This window comes from Saccoglossus kowalevskii, chromosome 19 (genome assembly GCF_978046115.1).
Source record: "Saccoglossus kowalevskii chromosome 19, keSacKowa6.1, whole genome shotgun sequence".
NCBI classification, from domain to species: Eukaryota; Metazoa; Hemichordata; class Enteropneusta; family Harrimaniidae; genus Saccoglossus; species Saccoglossus kowalevskii.
In genome coordinates, this window is record NC_140659.1 from 15,034,180 (window position 1) to 15,055,218 (window position 21,039).

Here is a 21,039-nt window from a genome sequence, read left to right on the forward strand (position 1 = left end):
ACTGGACTCTCCACTGCACTCTCTCTCTCCTGCGTCTATCGTGCTGTGCTTCCCAAGACCAACTCAAACTCTCTTTATTCATTTTCAAAACTCTAACCAATTACAAAACAGTAAAAGACTCTAGGGCGTAACCTTCAATCATAAAGCCAATCACACTAAGTACTGAATACGTCATATCTTTTGATTAATCGTTCACTACATTAATAACTATGGATATAAACTGTCAGAATGGCGACGATTATCTGGTAATTAGTTCCAAATCACTGAGCCAAGTTCCGTCCAAAACTTCAAATAGGCCTGGACGATGACAGACATAACACAGCAATTCAGCTAATAATCAACTAATTAAGTCGGTCAACAGATACGCATAAACAAATTCATGACAGTAGCATTGCCCAAAAACAAGATTATCATCAGACAATCATTTTTGTCATAGACATGTATAATATATGTACGAAATTTTAACAAAAGCTTAAAAAGCATGTCCCATTTTCAAAAACAACAATATGGCTGCCAGTCGGCCATCTTCAATCTGATCGCAAAATAATTCATCATAGACATGTATAATTTATGAACCAAATTTAATCAAGAACAGACAAACGATATCCAAACTACGGCATTTTAAAAAAACAAGATAGCTGCCAATTGGCCAGCTTCGATCGGATCGCAAAACAAATCGCCATAGTCATGCATCCTAAAAAACTAAAAAACTATAAAAAAAACGTCAAGGGTACGACGTTTTCAAAAATCACTAATCACTACATGTGGCTATCTCCTACGTAAAGTACTTGGTACATACAAAAAATGAACAGATTGGATCAAAAGGGTTCTGAAATATGACTCAGGACGGACGGACGGGCGAACTGGCGAAGACTGAATTATAAAGTCAGCAATTTATGGGCAATGTTGTCAATGCAGATTGCAGACTAGTGCTGATTAGTAGGCAGCATTTGCTAATAGACATTTTAATTTGCAAAAATGGAAACAGATGTCGCCAATGCAATGACTTACTGAGTATTTAGTCCAGTCATTCTAGCAAAAAGGAAGGGGGCAACCCCTCACAAATTGCAACGGAAATAATTTCTTCACAGTGCTTTTCGGAAAGGTATCTAGATTGACATACTGAAAGTCTAGGAAAATCTAGGCTTCCGAAATATACCTAATTTGCATATATTCAAAATGGCCGTTTTGCACATTTTTACAACATGGAAATATAACTATTTGGACATATCTTTAATTCTAGATGAGATATTTTAAAAATTCATGATGCTATGGTACTGTTTTGAATCGGAGAAGGTATGAGAGTGCCAAATGTGTTGATTAGGTAAATGAAAATTAGCATAAATCCAATATGGCCGTGATAAAACAATTATTTAATGTAACTTCTCTTCCGGCTTCTCTTCTATGTGGCATAAGTAATAAGTTTAAGATGCTAGAATAAAATTTTAAACAGAATCGTACAATACAGAAAAGATGTAAATAAATGGTTTCCTGGGTAGATGGATGCTTCATCTGCTTAAATCCAACAAGAGATAACTAGAAGAATGAAACACCTAGGTTGGATCTACAAATCTCCTATACTATATAAATAATAGACCATTTAAACGTAAATGTTCAACTCTATAAACTATATTTTTGATTTAACAAACTATTAAATAGTTATAATTCTGTCCAAATGTTTATTGTTTGATTAATGTAATTGCTAATCGTCATCACTATCTTCAACAGATATCTGAACTACATTTGTGCATCCAGTTCCTCGACAATGACCACAAACTGCAGAACATCAAGGTTGTGCTTTCTGCAGGTACATCTTAGACTGCGACAGTCTGTGGAGCAGTTTCATCTCACTATTCTCAAGAGAAATCCAGGTGCTGCCTCCTTGTCAGTAATTACAGGAATGATGATCGGTTGTGGATCGCGTCTGGGGATTTGCTTCCTGGTGAGAAACCCGATTCGTGTCTTTATCATGACTTGATTGTCCATAAAGGTGACACACACCCTAGTTCAGCCCAACACCTACCTGAAGCAAAGATGAGTAGGAAGACTGTTTTCCATGTTAAAAGTTTGAGTGGTGCTGATTAGAGAGACTCAAAGGGCCAACTTAGCTTAGAGCGGCCAACACAACCGATAAGTTCCAATTGGTTAGTTTCCTCATTCGGGCTGACAAGTCCATTTCGTTCAAACAATGGACGAAAAGTCAGCTGTCTGGCCAACAAAGGGATGGATCTCCCTTCCACTACACCAATCAGTGCATGCATGTGCCAGGACGTTGGCAGCCCACTCAGAAAAAATCTGAGTGAGTCAATTGAGAGCCACGATGCGTGTAAGTGGTACACCGCTGGGCTCAAAGGCAGTGCGCCATCTGGTTGGGACAGCAGAACCACAAGTCCGAAAACCAAACCTTGCTTGGCCTGTTGGGCGTCACCCGCATCAAAGTTCAGATGTGCTCCTGTCAAAGTTTCTCTGGTACCAGATGAATAGCGAGAAGGTAGGAAAGCCGTACACGTCCATGTGGGTCCACGCATACGGGGTCGACAAAGTGTCCCTGACAGGGGCTCCTGGAGTCGACAGGAGTATCGTTTACGTCAGGAGTTTGGCATTCCGAGGGGTGGTGAATAGGTCTAACCTTGGAATGTCCCACCGCCAAAACAGTCCGGAGGTTACCTATTGGGGTATCCACCACTCCACGTTCTAGAGACAGAGCCGCCACGAGAGGGTGTCCGCTTGACTGTTTCTCGCCCCTGGAAGGTGGTGTGCAGCTAGCTCCACATTGTATTTCAGGTACCAAAGGAGAATTTGGTCCACTAGAACTGACAAAGATGGCACGGCAGTCCTGAATCTAACACAGGGGCCATGTTTTTCATCGAGCTTGTTCGTTAAATAGATCCGCTCCCCAACAGGAGGCATCCGTTTTCAGAGTCATAGCCGTGGCGAGTGGGTCCAAGGGGACCCCCTGCCAGAGGTTGGCAATTGCCGACCACCAGGGCAAGGCATCCCTCGCTTGGGTCGAGTGTTACTCGCCGCTCCAGTCCCGTAAGAGAGCTCGGTGTTGCAACAAAAGTGCGTTTTAATGGGCGGCTGCATAACGTGGCTTGGGGGAACTACCCTGCGATCCGCTGACATTATTCCGATGATCCACATTAGTTCTTGAAGGAACAAAGAGGGAATGCTGACTAGGCATTCAACTAGGTCGTTTAGGCAACAGGCCTGCGACGACCGTACCAAGCCCACCTTGGTGTCGAACTCCCTGGCCAGGAACACCAACTGTTGTGTTGGCTGAGGGTGAGACTTGCTCAATTTACTAGGAAGCACAACTGGTCTAGAAAATTTGATGTTAGCCTTACTAACCACCTCTTATTGGGTTGTGTAGCAACCAGCACCACCTGTTTCGACACGTATCGAATACGTATGAAGCCATGCAAAAGGGAAGCACCCCAAACTCGACTACTTAGCCGAACTGGGTGAATCGGTACGTGCGGGTAAGTATCGCTCAAATCTAGCGAGGTTAACCAGTACAAACAAAGCACGGAGAATAATATGGTACTTGGCATTTCCAGGAAGCTTATACTGAGGTGAGAATCCGCGAGGCCTGTAGAAGTCGATAGGTTCTGACTCTGCCTCCCGCCGAACATATGCCCATCACCCTTGTCGCAAGTGGGAGCATCAAACCTGCTTCCTCTGCGAGCTGGGTAGGCCATCACCTGGTCCCTTCTTCCTGGGGGCGCGTCGCCACTCTCCCTCCCGCTAACAACCCCCCCCCCCCCCGAAGAGCCGGGACGCTTGCCTCCTGGCTACTTCTGGTCAGTGGGTGCCGAATGTGGTCATTACGTTTTCTCAGCTTGGGGTCCTTACCGCTTGCCCTTGGCAGAAGCCGCCGAACTGGCTCGCGGGTCTCAGACTGCTCCTTCCATCCTCAAAAAAGAAGAGGGTGGGGGAGGTAAAGCCTGCGTAACTGAGGCAGAGTGATGAAAACCATCTAACAATTAATTGTTCAAAGACCAACTTTATGACATCATATTCCAAAACATACTCTTTTGTTATAATATTATTCATTAATCCAACCTCATATTACGTACGGACTGGCTGTAATCAGGGGAAGTACATATCCATCACAATTAAAAAGTATTTTAACTACCCGGTACCCAATAATTTATTGCAAGAATTATAAAATTTTCTGATTTCACTGCCCTTTCTGCCCCTATTTTCAACCAGCTTAAAATCCTTGACATTTATGAACTACATAACTTTCTCCTTTTTTTATGTTTTTGCACGATGTTATTAATGGAAACACACCACACAACATGTCAGCCTACAACCTGCATTATTTACAACGCAATCATAATACTAGACAACAAAACAGAAATGATATCTCAATCTCAAAAATGAACACAACAATTGGTACATTTGCATTTAGGTCCAAAATTACGAGACAGTCTACCCGTTGCATTGAGAATGTAAAATAAATCAATTTTCAAGATTAAAAGAAAAGAAAAGCTATCATCAGAATATTTGAAGTGATTATTTATATATTTTACATATTATCAGTATTATTAAAATTTGATATGTCGTACTTCCTTCTTTTATATTATGGTGTCTACTATCACTATAATATTTAATTTTATAAAAACTTGTACAAAGGGTCTGACTCGATTAGCTCTGTAGCTATTTCAGGTTCCTTTTACTCATGACAATTTTCATTACAACAGTGTTTGTAAATATATATATGTGTAACAATTATGAGTAAAGAAATAAATTATTATATTATTATGTGTGATGCAAGTGTCATTTTGAATGTGATCGGTCACAGTGGTGGCGGCACGGGAGGAGCAAAGGGGGCGGTTGTTGGGGAGCGCCCACCCCTATAATTCAAAATTTCTACCGCCACCTCTGGGTCAAAGCATGTCAGAGATATTACCCTGCAAACTGCATTTGTTTAAACACAATTTTGTAATCCGATCAGAAAAAATAGTGTGCAGTAAGAGCCCATTATGTTCAATGGGCATACCAGTTTGAATGAAATATGTCCATGTATGGCTGAGATCCAGTTCTGCAATGGCAGAAATTGTTTTTGATGATTTTTCAGCACTAAAAATGGCCGTCATTTGGCCATCTTGAATTAGATTCTAAAAGAAATGCATGTGGTTATGTATGATAGATGTGTGTGTGAGTTTTAATGAGAATTATCCAGGCATGTTTGGGATACAGGCGCGGATGGATGGATGGACGCACAGGCTCACGGACGCATGGAGGTGAAATCATAAGATCCGTTTTTTGTCGGAACGAGGACTGACAATCTACCGAATTTTAAGCAGTGGAAAATTTGCTGAATATAAACATGTGATTTATTCACTATTTGCCAAAAAAGTTCTTCTAGTCAGCGGTTATTTTGTTCAACTTTAGTGAATAAAAAGAAAATACGTGCAATTGTTGGAGAGAAAGCACATCTGTGCACATGACGCATGAATTGGTTACTATAGCAACCATGAAAAAAAACGCACCAGCCCCCTATAAACTAACACTGAATACGAAATGCAGTGAAAATCAAAAAATGGAAAATCTTCTTCACATGAACGTGACTTCAGAACAGAAATCTAGGACTCTGAAACATGTGTTTTTGTCATGTCATATCACTTTCGCTCAACTGGTTGGACAGATAATATTAGCAAAGGCCAACAGCTGTAATTTCATCCAAGAAGAACATTGATTATTATCCTCATGCAATGGGTGCACAACATGCGATACGATTTGGGTCAAGCCATGTTGGCGATCGTTGTGAAATTCACCACTGAAACTGACTGACTGACAAACAATGTATTTCAGCCGTACTGTGTATTAGTACCATATCACACAGGACGGGTGTGACAATCACCGCCTTTAAACGTTGTCATGAAGAATACGAGTGTGGTAAAGACAGCGGCAACTCCAGTCTCCAACTGAAGGGAATGACTCGGTTCTTGTTGATGAGATCAACTGCGACCACTGAAGCGTTAGGTGCAATGATGAAGACAATGCCAATCCCAGACATAGAATGTCAGCCAGATATTCCTACCGTATCTACTGATTGTAATTTCACGAATTTACAGTCGAAAACAAACGCCGACTACAGTACGCCGAGAAGAGTTCAAAGTTTCTTGACCATAAAATTTCAGAAGTGCACACTTCGACTATTGGCACTTCAACGTGTCCTTTACTTAGTTTACTAAGAAGATTTCGGTATGGGCGAATTGGATGCTGGCTTTACTTGCATCCCAATAGTGACAGGCCAATCACACGGTAAACATAAACGGGAAACATCAAAACATAATTAAATAATTAATGTCAAAAAGGCTCAGCAATTCAATATTGAATTGGTTCACTATTGTAAATGTGTATGGCACACTAACGATATTAATTTCAACAACACTAAAACTTTGGAGTCAAAAACAGATTAAAAGTGAAAAATGGTGCGGACTTCAATTCCATATTGAACCATAAACTTGCCAACAAACCAACTAATAGCCTCACATGCAAGCGTGAGTGGCGCCCTCGCCTGCGGCTGAATGGCATCAGACCTCACTTTGGGTTTGGAACAGCACAGAGGGCGCAACGCACGCAACCTTGTCAGGCTAACCAGCTAAGAGCCCAATTTAATCATATTAACACAAGTCTTGTTTTGTTTCGGAAAAAAATCAGAATTCAGAAATAAGAACAAGTCCGGCACCGGTCAAATTTCGAATCGGTGACATAACTAGATCTATTCTTGGAACAACCAGAATATCCAAATCAAAAACAATCATATTTACATATTGTGAAATCGACAGCCAAACAATTATCGTCAGCTTCGTTATTATTATTTTTCGTTTGTATTCATATCCTTCTATTGTTCAACTTTTCGGAATATTAGGTTACACGGGACAACGTGACTAACAGAAGGCCTACCCTATTTCATTAAAATTAGGTACACAGAAAGAAATAACAAAATACCCAGTGTACTGTAATAAATTAAAGATCTTTTCAATCGAAATGAATATATAATAAAAACAAATCTTGAAATTTCATAAACAAAAAATACAATGAACCAAACCACATAGGTATGAGTTGTGCCGAGAGTGTGTTTCAAATCAGGATGGGTTTTCGTAAATGAAATGACTGGCAATCACCTCAACCAATATAATTACCTTGCGTGTGATTATATAAATGCAAAAATTAAGCAGTTGAAAATTGTCAACATATGTTAAGTTTGGTTCCCATAAACCCTAACGCGCCCTAATATATCTGAGTAGAGTAAAGAAATACTGTGATAGGTTCAGTGACAGCTCGTTCGGGCCTGACCGTGTAAATGCATTAGAGATAATCTCCTATTAATCAGTGGGAGGAGCAGTATTTTGGCTCCGATACGATAGAATGCTGTTGTTGAAATGTAGCAATTATTCAGACAGGAAAACTCCAATATGATTATTTTTTACACAGAGTCATATCATTTACAATATGCATTCCATAACGCTAGAGTTGCAAAACAATGTTCTGTCATTGTCAACGCAACATAATCAAAACAATACAATAATTGACTCAATACTCGTTTAATGCAGATGAAATCTACAACATATTATTTTAATTTTGTACCTAGATTTAGTATAAATAGGGGGTTCTGTAAACAATTCTCAGAGAGAGGACATAAATTGAAAACTATGGGAGAAGCGTGGGTAGTCAATGTTACCAAATAGCGCCACCACAGTTCCTTAAATGCCTTAAATGTTATAAATAATACGGAAACTATGGGAGTAACCTCCACTCTCCTCCCCCGGGGGGAGAGGGCACCCGGGTGCAGTTAGACATCTGAAACTAGTACTGAATGTTAGACTACCTTGTTTTCCTGCTTAATAATCTCGCTAACTTTGGTTAGGACCGCGTGTAAATGCTGGTTCCCACGGTCAGAAAAATGTTGGCAGAACAAATCGGACCATGCGTTACCTGTAAGTCTTTACATAAGAAAGTCTGTTGAAGACACTTTTAAACTGATAACATATTTAACATATCAAGATCGAACATCGACATGCCTTTCATATTGAAGAAAAAAAAATATTAGGTGAATTTAGGTTGGTGTCAATGTCTTGTTATGAATGACATGGAATACTGGTATGTGACTGCGCCGTGACTTTTGTACGTTCCGTGGTCTTTTTAGATTTCATCACTTTTTTACGATTTTTCGATTTCGATTTGCACATTGTCTGAACCGCACGGTTTCACAAACCAATGCCCTGATATAAACATACCTTTCTATGGTGAGTCGATGACTACATCAGCTGCCTCCGTCTGTTTTCTCCGATTCGTTGCCGATATACTTCCGGTGGCCTCTGAGGCGCTTGGTTGGTGCGCGTCGGCACGCCACCGGGGTCGCACAAAGTCAGGCGTTCGAATCACGTGACTTTATAGAACGCGGTGTGTCCATTGACAACTTGACGCAATAGATACATGGAACGTTTCAGTGTTTACTCTCAGTCCGAAACGAACGCATCGTGTGGACAACTGTATAACAATATTTATTGAGCGCATTTCCTTCTTGTTTACCTGTCACGACGCTTGTAGGAGCGGTTTCCAGTTGATTCAACGGTTTATGTGTAATCGGTAAGTACATAAACATATATCTCTTACGAGAATTATGAAAGCGTTTTCCCACTGACCTGGTGATGAGTGTATGAGTGATGAGTGTATCTTGAATAACAAGGTACAATGTTCCAGTTTACAGATACTCATGTATACGAAACCACGTGAGCTAATGATGCAGTTAGTATATAGTGTGCATTTCAAGTATTACCCGACAGAGAGCTTTCTTAAATATGTATTCGATATTCCTGGCTAGGTGAATATCTCAAACACTAGATAAATACCGCAGTTTGCCAATTTTCGATAGGATGCAATTTTTGATTGGAAAAGTCCTGACCAGTTTTTGTTAATATTGATTTTTTTTGCTTGTATTCCCTAGAATTGAACAGTACATTAGGATGGAGTTCTTACAAAAGAAAGACTTTTTATATGAGAGTGCAAAGAAGAATTTCTACCGCTTGGACGGCGTTACGAAATCTCCCGGTAATCCGTTCGATTCTGAGATTAACGAACCAAACCCAAGCCCAGTTATAAATGACGGACTCACACCTAAACAAAAATATGACATTTATTTGGATACGTTGCTTGCAAGTTATCATCCACTACCAGAAAGCGACGATGCAGATATTGATGGTACAATTATATCACGTAAATTTGAAGATGTCAATGATACGAGCAGATTATCGAACAGTATTATGAAATCTCCTGGTAATCCGTTTGATTTCGAGCTAATGAAGGTAGAACAAAATCCCAGTCCAGTAATAAAACACGGACTCACGCCTAAACAAAGATACGACTTTTATTTGTACACATTATTTGCAAGTTATCATCCACTTCTAGAAAGTGACGATGCAGATATTGATGGAGGTCAATGTGGCGGAAAGGGTTTGTTAAGTGGTGTTATGAAATCCCCCGGTAATCCCTTTGATTCGGAGATATTGAAGGGAGAACAACGACCCATACCAGTAATAAACGACGGACTCACACCCAAACAAAGATACGATATATATTTGGACACGTTAATGGCAAGCTATCAAACCCAGCAAGGTAGCACTGAAACGAACAATGACGTGACAAAACATGCAATGACGGTTGGACAGAGCCAATGTGTAGGCATGAGCGTGGAACAGGATACAAGAAATGCTGAAAGTGAAAGAATTGTTGCCTTCAATGAAGACGAGGTCATTACATCGTACACATCTGAATGCAATACATACGAACAGTCTCTCCACCACAGGGATTATAAGAACTCAGCGTGGAAGACAATAACAACAAAATGTCTACGATTTAAATATATCATGAAGGCAAAATCCCCCTTCAGAAAATCATACAAACATTTGTAGTTTAATTTTATTCTTTTTTGTATTTAATATTAATAATAAATGTTAAATTTCAATTATTTGTTTGTTTGTGTTTTTACTATGATGTACGGTGGCCCATATATACAATTGGTCCGCTACTTGAAAATGTAATAATGCAATACACAATGTGTACAGCGCGGTATATTTCAACGCGTGGTCGGAATACGTGGGATTGTAAAAAGTGCGGCGCTTTGTAACTTCATGCCAGCTATTTTTAGCTTTCGTGTTACTGCTCGTGTGTATGTTTCTGACTGTGTAAGCCAAAAACCAGGAAAACTCAAATTCAATTGTTTGAGTGTGGAATGTAAATTGTACTTACTTATGTACACCTATTTATTGGAAGACACCGATTAAATTGGCTTTTACTAAAAGTAAAAAAAAATTGTATAAATTAATCAGATTATGGATTGTATCGGGACATACGTTAATTAAAATAATCCTTTCAAACTAGTTTAGTATTCGTCTGTGTTCATGTGATAATTTACGTGATTGTCAGTAATCTTGGAACACCAAGGTTAAAATCAAAGCATGACAACTAGTCTTGCTAAACATACTGATCCAAGCTTTGCAAAAGACATTTATCGGTCACAGTTGTCATCTTGCATTACATTACATGTTTCTATTGGGTTCAGTGTGAATACGATCGCGTTTCTATAAGTTGCGCAACAAAATTTCTTCAAGCGAAAACACAATGTCTGACGGGGGATTTGGCTTATATTTGTTGTCCTTATTTTATTTTTAATACTATAAATGTACTATGGGTTTAGTGTAGAACAATCTGATTAAAATATTATGTATTGTACGCCGTGTATTTTTTTATTTTTTTATTTTATATATTTTATTAGTATTATATTTTTTTAATTATTTGATTTTTTTATTATTACTACGTACATATTGTTTTGTATTATTTTAACTATCTCCTTGTTGGCTTTCACCATTATCGGCCAGCAAATGAATAATATGAGGTTATTACGAGGATACCGAAAAGTATACACGAAGACAGTACAGTGGAAGTATCGGCCCTGGGGGCTGCCATGTTTGTTTTTATTATTAAAGGACGCTCACGCGCGTAATCGTTCCATATTTGGAATTCGCATTTCCTAATATGGTAAGATGAAAATACACAGTGCAATACTGCAAAATTACGACACGTTGTAATTTATGGCGTTACGGTGACAGATATATAATAATAATAAAATATAATAAAGTATATACAAATAAATAATTAGATACATATAAAAAATAAACATAAAGTAAATATAGCCCAAACTAGGATCTTGTATCAATCGAATTTCCAAACCCCAAACCATGCAGAAATTCAAAGGGCGGCGGTCGTCGCGCCGCGTCCTGTTTGATATGTGACTTATAGCGGCGTTCACAACTCGTGTAAGGTACATTGTTTACATGACGTTTTTGTTAGGGGGGTCGTCACCTGCGCATGCAACTAAGCATGTCATTGTTTAAAAAGAAGCGTCTACCCATGAGCCTTTGCGTTTTAGCACGCGTTTTTATCAATTCCTGCCAAATAATATGTATAATAATATGGTACTCTTTGTATCAAAGTCACCTGTCAAATTAGTTTGAGATTATTTCTCACAGAGCTTACAACTTAGAACCAGGAAGTCGCATCATTAGAGACTGACATCACAATGCTTGTATTTTTTTGTATTTCCCCAAAAAGGTAGGCACCACTGTCAGTTTTGTGGTGACACAGCTGTTTGATAAAAGATAAATTAAAAAATACAATTGTCGCGGTTGTCGCATCTGCAGCGCCCCCATACAGCAGAGTGGGGGACTCGGAGGAGGTCAATAACGTGTCATGGAGTGATTATTATATTAAACACAATGACACAATCTCTGAGAATCAGACAGTTCACTGAGGTAACTTTGATCTTGTCGGTCTGGCGTTCTTCAATGATCACATACGTACAAATGCCTAAATTATTGCGAAGTTTAGGACGATCGAATTTCAACAAAACTAACTAATTTGAGGTAATTGAAAAAATATGCTTTTATCTCATAATTAGAAGCAAATAATATTGTTATAAGATCCCGAATTTCCCTCAGTAGGGAAATTAAATTGCAATCAGCACTCCGAAAGCACTGATAGATACAAATTCGTTAATTGCAACAAAATGTGAGATGAACTTGTCACACTGAATCAAATGCGAACATTCAACTCGTCCGTCGCTAGACAATAGAAACATAATCTATGTTAATTGTTGCATATCCAACGAGAAATATGACGTCAGAGCACTTTCAAAATTCAAACTTTTGTATTTGTAATATAAAGTTTATTTTATTTTGTAATTGTTAATAAACAACCAATATGCATGACCCCCTACGGAAAAGCTTCATTTGGAAGAACTCATTTAAAATATATATATATCAATCTGATTAAAATCTGATGTAGTGTACGGGCTTTAATTATTTTGGCTATAAACTTATTTTAATTTTATTTTTTATTACTTTTGTTATTAATGCCTTTTAATTTTATTATTTTACTTTGATTTTGATTTTGTGATTTTTTTTTTAATTCTGCCCTACCTACATCTGAGCCGATGCCTATGTAACGAGATTTCAACGAGACCCACTATCGACGATTTTAGTCAACGAATCACAGACCTCCTTCTATAGCGCACATGATAACGTCACCGGGCGGAGTCGGGTGGCAAACACTCAAATAAAATGGCGGATTATACCGACGTTAGCGACCGAGAATAACACGGCTTTACGGTAAGTTTATCATTGTCAAATGCAACGAAAGTCATTTTTATGTTAATATTGTGGCTCGAATGGTTCGACTTTAGATCGTTATTTTGCATAGTTATTCTGGGAGTGACGATTTAGTTTCCACCGTTTCGACCGAACACCAGTGTCTTTTTCCAGTCGCCTGCCCTGGAGACGGGTGTTGTTTTGTTGAAGATCGGGCCAACATCGTCTACGGTATTGAAGCCGTAGCTGTAAATATTCATCAAATTGTATCAACATTTTGTACATTATACAATAACTCTTTATTAAAGTAATTGAGCTGATTTGGACTGGAATAAAATATTTTTTATTTGGAACACATCGCAATTGATCAGGAAATATTTGTTTGCTCCAATTTTCTGCGTCGATGCCGTGGGCCGGTGACCGTTATACAATTTAAAATCAGTTTGCATTATTTACTATAGCTGTTTACAGTGTTCTAATCATTACAATTTACTTATTTTTTTGCTTCCATTCTAGATAATTATGCTCAGTGATGTAAAATTGAAGCGATGACTGAATGAACGAACCTTGGCTGGCGAAGATGTATCTGGAAGTGTACACATTTGTTGGAAGTGAAAAAAATATTCAATGTAATGACAAAAAATGTAAAATGCTGAGTAATTTCTTTTGCAAATAAAAATATACTAGCAATTTTCTATTAATGGTTTATTCAAGCTGGCAAAATATAATGTACAGAAAGATTGCCCGTAGAGTATCGCTACACTGAAAAGTAAGCAACCGACAGCCTGTATAAAAGGGGGGCTGTGATTGGCTGTTACTTACGCGAGATTTGAACGGGACTTACATAGGCGTCGGATCAGATGTAGGTAGGGCGGAATTAAAAAAAATCACAAAATCAAAATCAAAGTAAAATAATAAAATAAAAGGGCATTAATAACAAAAGTAATAAAAAATAAAATTAAAATAAGTTTATAGCCAAAATAATTAAAGCCCGTACACTACATCAGATTTTAATCAGATTGTATATATATATGCGGTTAGGGTTAGGTTCAAATAGTTTTCTTCTTTGAATAACTCAACTCATCATATTGCATAATACCAAAGAAGGTAGCAAAAATGAGTATGATATATTTGAAATAAATTTATCATTAATAAAAATATCAAAACAACAGTATATACTAGTAACATAACCTGGTATATGAACTATTTGTAACTCTTAAAGCGGGGGAGTTGTCACCTGCGCATGCGTCAGATGGCCATAGCCTGTCATTGTTTACAAACAAGCGTCTACCCATGAACCTATGCGTTTTAGCATGTGTTGTTATCATCGCTTGAGACACAGTCCCTCTATCACAAATGATATTTAATAGCATCACTGCTGCCATGACCAACAACATTTCATGGATGCCATCATCACCACTCCCACCGACAACACCAACATGGACCACATATTAATTACGGGGTACCCCAAGGTTCTGTTCTAGGTCCAACATTATTTTTACTCTATATAAACGGTCTTCCCAATTCGACAATTTTTTTTTTTTCGCCTTTTTGCTGACGACTCCAACTTATTTAATACTTATGAGAAAAATTGAAGTCAGGGTAGTTTTATTTGTTGGTGTTTTAATGGATAAACATCTTACTTGGTTTAGTCACATCGATCACATCAATAGTATAATTAGTAAAAAGTGTGGCCTATTAAACTAGAAACGTCTTATCCATTAACATGTTAATATTGCTTTATAACTCCATTATACGGCCGAATAAAACTTATGGTCTGGAGGTTTGGGGTAATACATATCACTCACACTTAAATACCATTTATATGACCCAGAAAATGTTAGTTCGCGCAATGACGTTTAGTTCGTTCACTGAACACTCAGCACCTTTATTCAAAAAATTAAACATCCTTGATATCTATAAAATGCACAAATTAGTCAACTGTACTTTCATCCATGACTTAATCCACCATAATCATTCATATCAAACCAGACAACTCCACAATCAAAATCGTTTCATACCGTCACTTTTGGCCAGTTTTCGATGACATACTCAGGTGCAAAAATATGGAATAATATCCCGGCTAAAATTAGGTCAATTATCTCACGATGCTCGTTCAATATAATGATAAAACAAATATTATTGACAGAAAACTAGAAACATATGATTTTGTTTGCCAAGTTGTTTATTCATTTTTTTTTAACCTGATTTATTTTTCCAAAACTTATTTTCTTAGACTTCAAAGTTCTGTATGGCATCTGGTTGGTTTTGGCGATACCACTTTCGCGGTTGCCCTGCGGTTTTTGGTGCTGGTGGTGGTGTCGTCAAAGGCTGATGCCATATTTGTTCATTTATTGATTAATAAGCTATATGTTTATTCATCACTGTTTAATTTACATATTTATTTGTTTAGTTATTTATTAATTTGGTTAGTTAATCTCCATATTAATATACTTATTTTTGGCCCTCTACTATATACATCATAATTTATTTCCAGTGTATATTGGAAATTAGACTAGACTAGCAGTAAAAATCTATTTTCTGATTTCCTCTTCACCCAATATATATATTTTTTTTCTTACTATTTGTTTCTAGTTTTCTCCGTATTTGTTTTTGTGTGTGGCTTACTTTTATTATTATTTTTCAGTGTTTCTTATTGTTATTATTATTATTTGGTAAATAAATATTATTATTATTATTAAATATTATTATTCACCCATGCCATGACTGACAACACTGTCATGGATGACATCATCACCTTATACTAAAATATGCTTTAGAGCAGTAAACAATTTCCACTTCCGGTCCAGTTATTTTTTGAGTTTGTTTTTGGATATTCCAGTTTCGTTGTGCTGTACTTCGTTTTGTAATTCGGACTTCCCAGAGTGTCTAAAAACAGATACTAGTAGTTTGTGATTTTGATACAGAAAATTCCTGGGCTAAATCATTTGCCGAGGGATGGTCGCTTAGGTATGCGTACTCTAACTTGCAGCACATAGACCTAACTGCGCTGAGCAATAAAACAAATTAATTGAGTTGTACATTTGTTTTGAACTATAATTTATCTATATTGAAAATTTCTTCTGTGGATTATTAATTTCCATAAACAATATTCAACTACCCTTCTGGAACACCATTATTTACAGTATGTCACTAAATCAGTATATTAACAAGAATGCAAGATGCAAAGCCCATTCTATAAATGTTCAAAGCGCGGCGGTCGTCGCGCTGCGCATGTGCGACATTTGTGGTGATAAACATTGATTTTCCCACAATCCAATGCGCTCTTCAAATGGAAATCACAAGTATGAGGTTTGACATGGGTGCGACTTGCACTGATTACCGTCGACTCCTTCGATACCTTCCAATCCCTTAAAATTACCTAATTAAAGCTTGGAATCATCTCAGTTTGTACTTGTTGATCTCTGCAACAGTCAAAGTCGCCATCTTTGTTTATACGAGACCCATATATCTCGCGCCACTGGGTGATAATATCAGAGCATCCGTTTTATTTAGGAACTCCTGCCAGAGCAACTGCACAAAACATAAGGACAAATTAACAGCTCCTAAAGATGGTGTTCCAGTCGTTAATGACGTTAATTATCAATCCGATGAAAGGACCAGTTACTGTGACAAAGTTCTACTCACTGCGAAAGCTACCCACTACGTAGCTACAACTTACAAGTAACATGAATCAAAAGTTTTTGGGAGGGGGGTCACTGTATTTTCAGGTGATGTGAAGGGGGTCACCCTGTTTGGTTTTGTTTTTGCTTGGGAGGGGAGTCTTTTTATACTTTTGAAAAATCAGATTCCCCAGCATCCCCGACCAAAGAAAATGACCAGTCCCTTTCACCAATAGAAACACAACGAGCTGCTAAGTACACGACGGGAGATGAATTTGACATAATACTTCGCAGTAGATTTTATTATTTCTTTTGGAACTAAATACTCAACTTGATACATGCACTACAAGCGTGCTGAGCGACACACACGTACAAGCGCAGTGGCGGCGGCACCAGGGGCGCCCACAAAATGTGGAGGGGTGTCGCCCCCCCAAATCGAGCTCAAACCCTTTTTTTGTCGCTCAAAATGCGTTTCAGAGGATCTAGATTTCAGATCTCGCCCCTCATGCAAAATGTCGTGGTCGAAGTTGGTGGACGGACCACTTCATAGTTTATGGGGGAATTAGATCGTGATATTGTATCTTCGGGGGGCGGACATCCGGGCATTTTCACCGCCTGGCAACCCGCGGCGGTGAAAACAAAGGCCCAAAACTCGCAGAAAACGGTACTTTGGAATGATTGTTGAGACTCCTCTGAACAGTGCAACAAGATTAGCCTTACGTGTGTAACATATATAAATTTGGTTGTTCGGAATTACTTCAAAGTTGAGTTTGTGTTGTTTTCTGGAATTTTCACCGGCTCGACCGGCGTTCCACAGCAGCGCGCACAGAGCCCATAGAAATGCATTGTACAGTGGTGCGCGTCTTAGCAACGTGGAACATCTGTGACGTAGCTCCGCCCCCGAGGATACCCTCTTTTTAAATCTCTGGGTTCGAGAGCACGCCGCCAACGACATGGTCAGAGAGTAGGTTGCGCAGCCAATATTGTGTTCGTGTGTGATTATGGTTTTTTTCAGTCAAAAAGCCGAATATTGTGACAGTTTCTTCAGCGGATGGATTAAGGTGGCTTCAAGAGATTATCTCTGAAAGTTTGCGATTGTTTTGTAAGGAATTGGAAAACTGTTTCATAACCTTCCAACTTGTTTCTAGGGATTGAAAATGGCGGCCGCCAAGGAGTAAACAACTATCGTATCGTTGCATTATTTGCATCACATTATTCGTCGACTGTTTAATGCCAACAGCGATCGGCTGTCGTTAAGAATGTCGCTGACATGCACACAGGTTTCAATAGGAGAAGCCGCACCGTCTCCACGCACTAACCACGCTAGTATCTGGTACGAAAATAAATTCGTCGTCTACGGTGGCAATTCAGTCAGCAAATACGAATGCTTAGACGATTTGTGGGTGCTAGACACTACGGCAATGACTTGGACACGTCCCCAGACGTCGGGATCTGCACCAGGACCTCGCTGTCACCACACGATGACGCTGGTTGGAAATAAGGCTTTTCTATTTGGAGGCTGGACAGGTAAGACCTATATGTTCAAAATATTTGAAATCAGAAATAACTGATATTTTACCTTTATCACGAATATTTTATTGTTGTAAATGGAAACTTTTTCTAAAGGTGCAATACATTTTTCTTATTATATCAAGCTGTGGTTCCGCGGTGTTTTATGTCAGAATAGGTCACTTGCCTTGGTGTATAGGTCTGTGTACTAAAACCAGGAAGTCAAAACTCCGCTGACGGAACCACGCCCACTATATCATCCTAATCTGCTTATGCATTTTAAATTGGTATATATTTTGGCATAGAAATACCAAGTTCAAAAACAATTTGTTTTTTGAAAACAAGTTTATTTTTTATTTCAGAACTGTCAAGTTTATTTGGTTTATTTTATTTCTTCATCTAAATAATTGTAAATTGTTTTGTTTACAGATTGTATACATATCATCGACCTTACAAAAATATGTGGGGGTGGGGTGGGGGTGAAAACGTAAAAATTGGGAAACAATTCATTAGGCCCCAACTCTATCTTGAACCCTAAAACTCCTACCCTCCATATTGTAATTGTATACATGTATGCCCCTCCAGATATAAACTATGTGTCCTGCAGAGCATATACAGTCAAAATTGGGGGGGGGGGGGGCACTGGAGGGGAAAGATTAGTTTTACAGTTAGGGGGTCCAAAGGAACTCTAACCAAAAATTAGCTTTATTTGAAAAATGATTATTAACTACCAGAATTTCTTAATACTTTGTGACAACCAGGAATATCTGACATGATTTTCATTGTAGGTAACAAAACACAATTATTAAATAATAGACCTTTTTACCATAGAAACCAATTTTAAATATTTAAAAAATCACTATTTGCGTAATATATAAACCATGTAAATTGTCAAATTTAATCAGTTTTAATGGCAGCCAACTAACTGGTATTATGTATTAGGTTGATTTGGCATGAATATTTACAAAAGAACTTTAAATTATTGTCAGTGTGTTTGAATGTTTGGGATTGTTTTAACTTTCCATTTGGGTGAACAAACCTATGAACTAATCAATTTAAAATTAAATATCCAGTCTGTTTAACTTTGATTTTTCAGTACAGTAACCAGGGTACTGGTGGTAAATGCAAAAAGTGGAAGTTGTAAAATAACAGGAAGCACAGGCTATGTTTTTCCTTAAGAATTATTCCTCTGGATGTGTTCACATTGTCATATCACAAATACTTATAATGGTATTTCGATGCCATATTTTGAGCTGCAATGAAATCTTTTTCATCCAATCACATGACATTCTCAGGATATAAATAAAGTGAGAATTGTTTACTGCTCTAAATATCCAAATATATTTCAGTATAGGGTGATGATGCCGTCCATGACAGTGTTGATGTTGTGCATAATAGCGGTGATGATGCCGTCCATGACAGTGTTGGTGTTGTGCATAATAGCGATGATGATGCCGTCCATGACAGTGTTGGTGTTGTGCATAATAGCGATGATGATGCCATCCATGACAGTGTTGGTGTTGTGCATAATAGTGGTGATGATGCCGTCCATGACAGTGTTGGTGTTGTGCATAATAGCGATGATAATGCCGTCCATGACAGTGTTGGTGTTGTGCATAATAGCGATGATGATGCCATCCATGACAGTGTTGGTGTTGTGCATAATAGTGGTGATGATGCCGTCCATGACAGTGTTGGTGTTGTGCATAATAGCGATGATGATGCCGTCCATGACAGTATTGGTGTTGTGCATAATAGCGATGTTGTTGCCGTCAATGACAGTGTTGGTGTTGTGCATAATAGCGGTGATGATGCCGTCCATGACAGTGTTGGTGTTGTGCATAATAGCGATGATGATGCCAAAACAACACACGATAAAATCACAAAGGCTCATGGGTAGACACTTGTTTGTAAACAATGACACACTATGGCCATCTGACGCATGCACAGGTGATGACTTCCCCCACTTTAACTAAAGCAGTATACAAGAGTACATACTCATTTTCAATGCTATTTTGTTTTTCAGGCAAACGAAGATGCAACTTTCTGCACTCATTGGATATAGACAGTTGGACTTGGGATGATTTGACAGCTAAGATGTCAGCAGTGGATCCACATTCCAGTCATGCGGCTACACCGATAGATGCCAATACACTCCTCACTGTGGGAAGAGGGGAAACAGGCACCCATGCTAAGTACGGGTGTAACATTGACTTCCTGAACATTAAAACACTACAGTGGACAACCTACCCGGGCAGTACAATTTCCCGTGCAGGACACTCACTGAATTTCCAACCCGATGTGTCTACAAGATATGCCGTGGTGTTCGGTGGGCGGCAACGTCACATGACAGAACAGGTTGTTTGTAAAGCTAAAGGTACTCTGCCGAAATCATTCCATTCTAAAGTGTCAGATGAAGTCACGAAGAATAGTCGGAAAGTTGAGGTTCCGCCCGGTCGGAGCTATCACAGTAGTACTGATCTCAGTGGTTTGCTTCTGATCTATGGTGGTTTTATTGAAGGGAAATCTGTGCGAGGTCTTGTTGACGGGGTCACTGATGCATTCCTATACGACGTTAAGAATAATCGCTGGTTAGTACCTGAAAAAAAGGGGGAATGGCCGCCAAGAGCTGGACATACGGCTGCTCGGATTGGAGACAGAAGTGTCATGTTATTTGGAGGGGAGCATGCTAAGCATTATTACAATGATGTCCATGTTATATCATGGTAATAAAAGCCAATTATTTAGTATTGAGATTTTAAGTAAGTAGCCAACTCATAATTTCCAAGAAAGTTGGTCGTAATTTGCATGATAGAATTTGTTGGTTTATTGTGAACAATCATGGAGCTATTGTCCCATGGCACAATAAAATAGCGTGTTTTTTTTTGCGTTACGGTGACATTTTTTCGAGAAATTGCTATTTTACATTACTTCCATAGAACACAATGTTAAAGAAAAATAAAGTTGTTGACATTTTTTTAAAACCCAGATTTTTGAAATGAATTAGGCTGCCACCAGCCTATAATTTGAGATATGGCATAATATCTCTGCCATAGGAGCCAATGCCAAAAGTGTTATAATACTGCCAAAATGGCAACTATCCACTTGAATATTAGGCCGGTGACCCACATTTTTTTTAAAATCAATAGCCTTATATTGCCTTGGAGTACAATTTATTACAAAATGAATAAATTCTGGGTATTTCCATTTACAAGTAAGCTTTTACCATAATTCTTTGTTTTTAG

The 21,039-nt window shown here is 38.4% G+C and overlaps 1 protein-coding gene and 1 long non-coding RNA gene across 2 annotated transcripts; both read left to right on the forward strand.

Moving 5' to 3' along the window:
• Positions 1–12,437: 12,437 nt before the first annotated feature.
• LOC146730314 (uncharacterized) lies at positions 12,438–13,312 on the forward strand. The gene is made up of 2 exons (XR_014927414.1): positions 12,438–12,683; positions 13,179–13,312. It is a non-coding gene; the product is annotated as an uncharacterized LOC146730314 (long non-coding RNA).
• A 3,983-nt stretch (positions 13,313–17,295) lies between these two features.
• Positions 17,296–20,778, forward strand: LOC102801532 (uncharacterized). The gene is made up of 2 exons (XM_006819562.3): positions 17,296–17,812; positions 19,821–20,778. The coding sequence occupies exons 1-2, from the start codon at positions 17,545–17,547 to the stop codon at positions 20,522–20,524; spliced, it is 972 nt and encodes a 323-aa protein (XP_006819625.1). The 5' UTR covers positions 17,296–17,544; the 3' UTR covers positions 20,525–20,778.
• Positions 20,779–21,039: the final 261 nt, after the last annotated feature.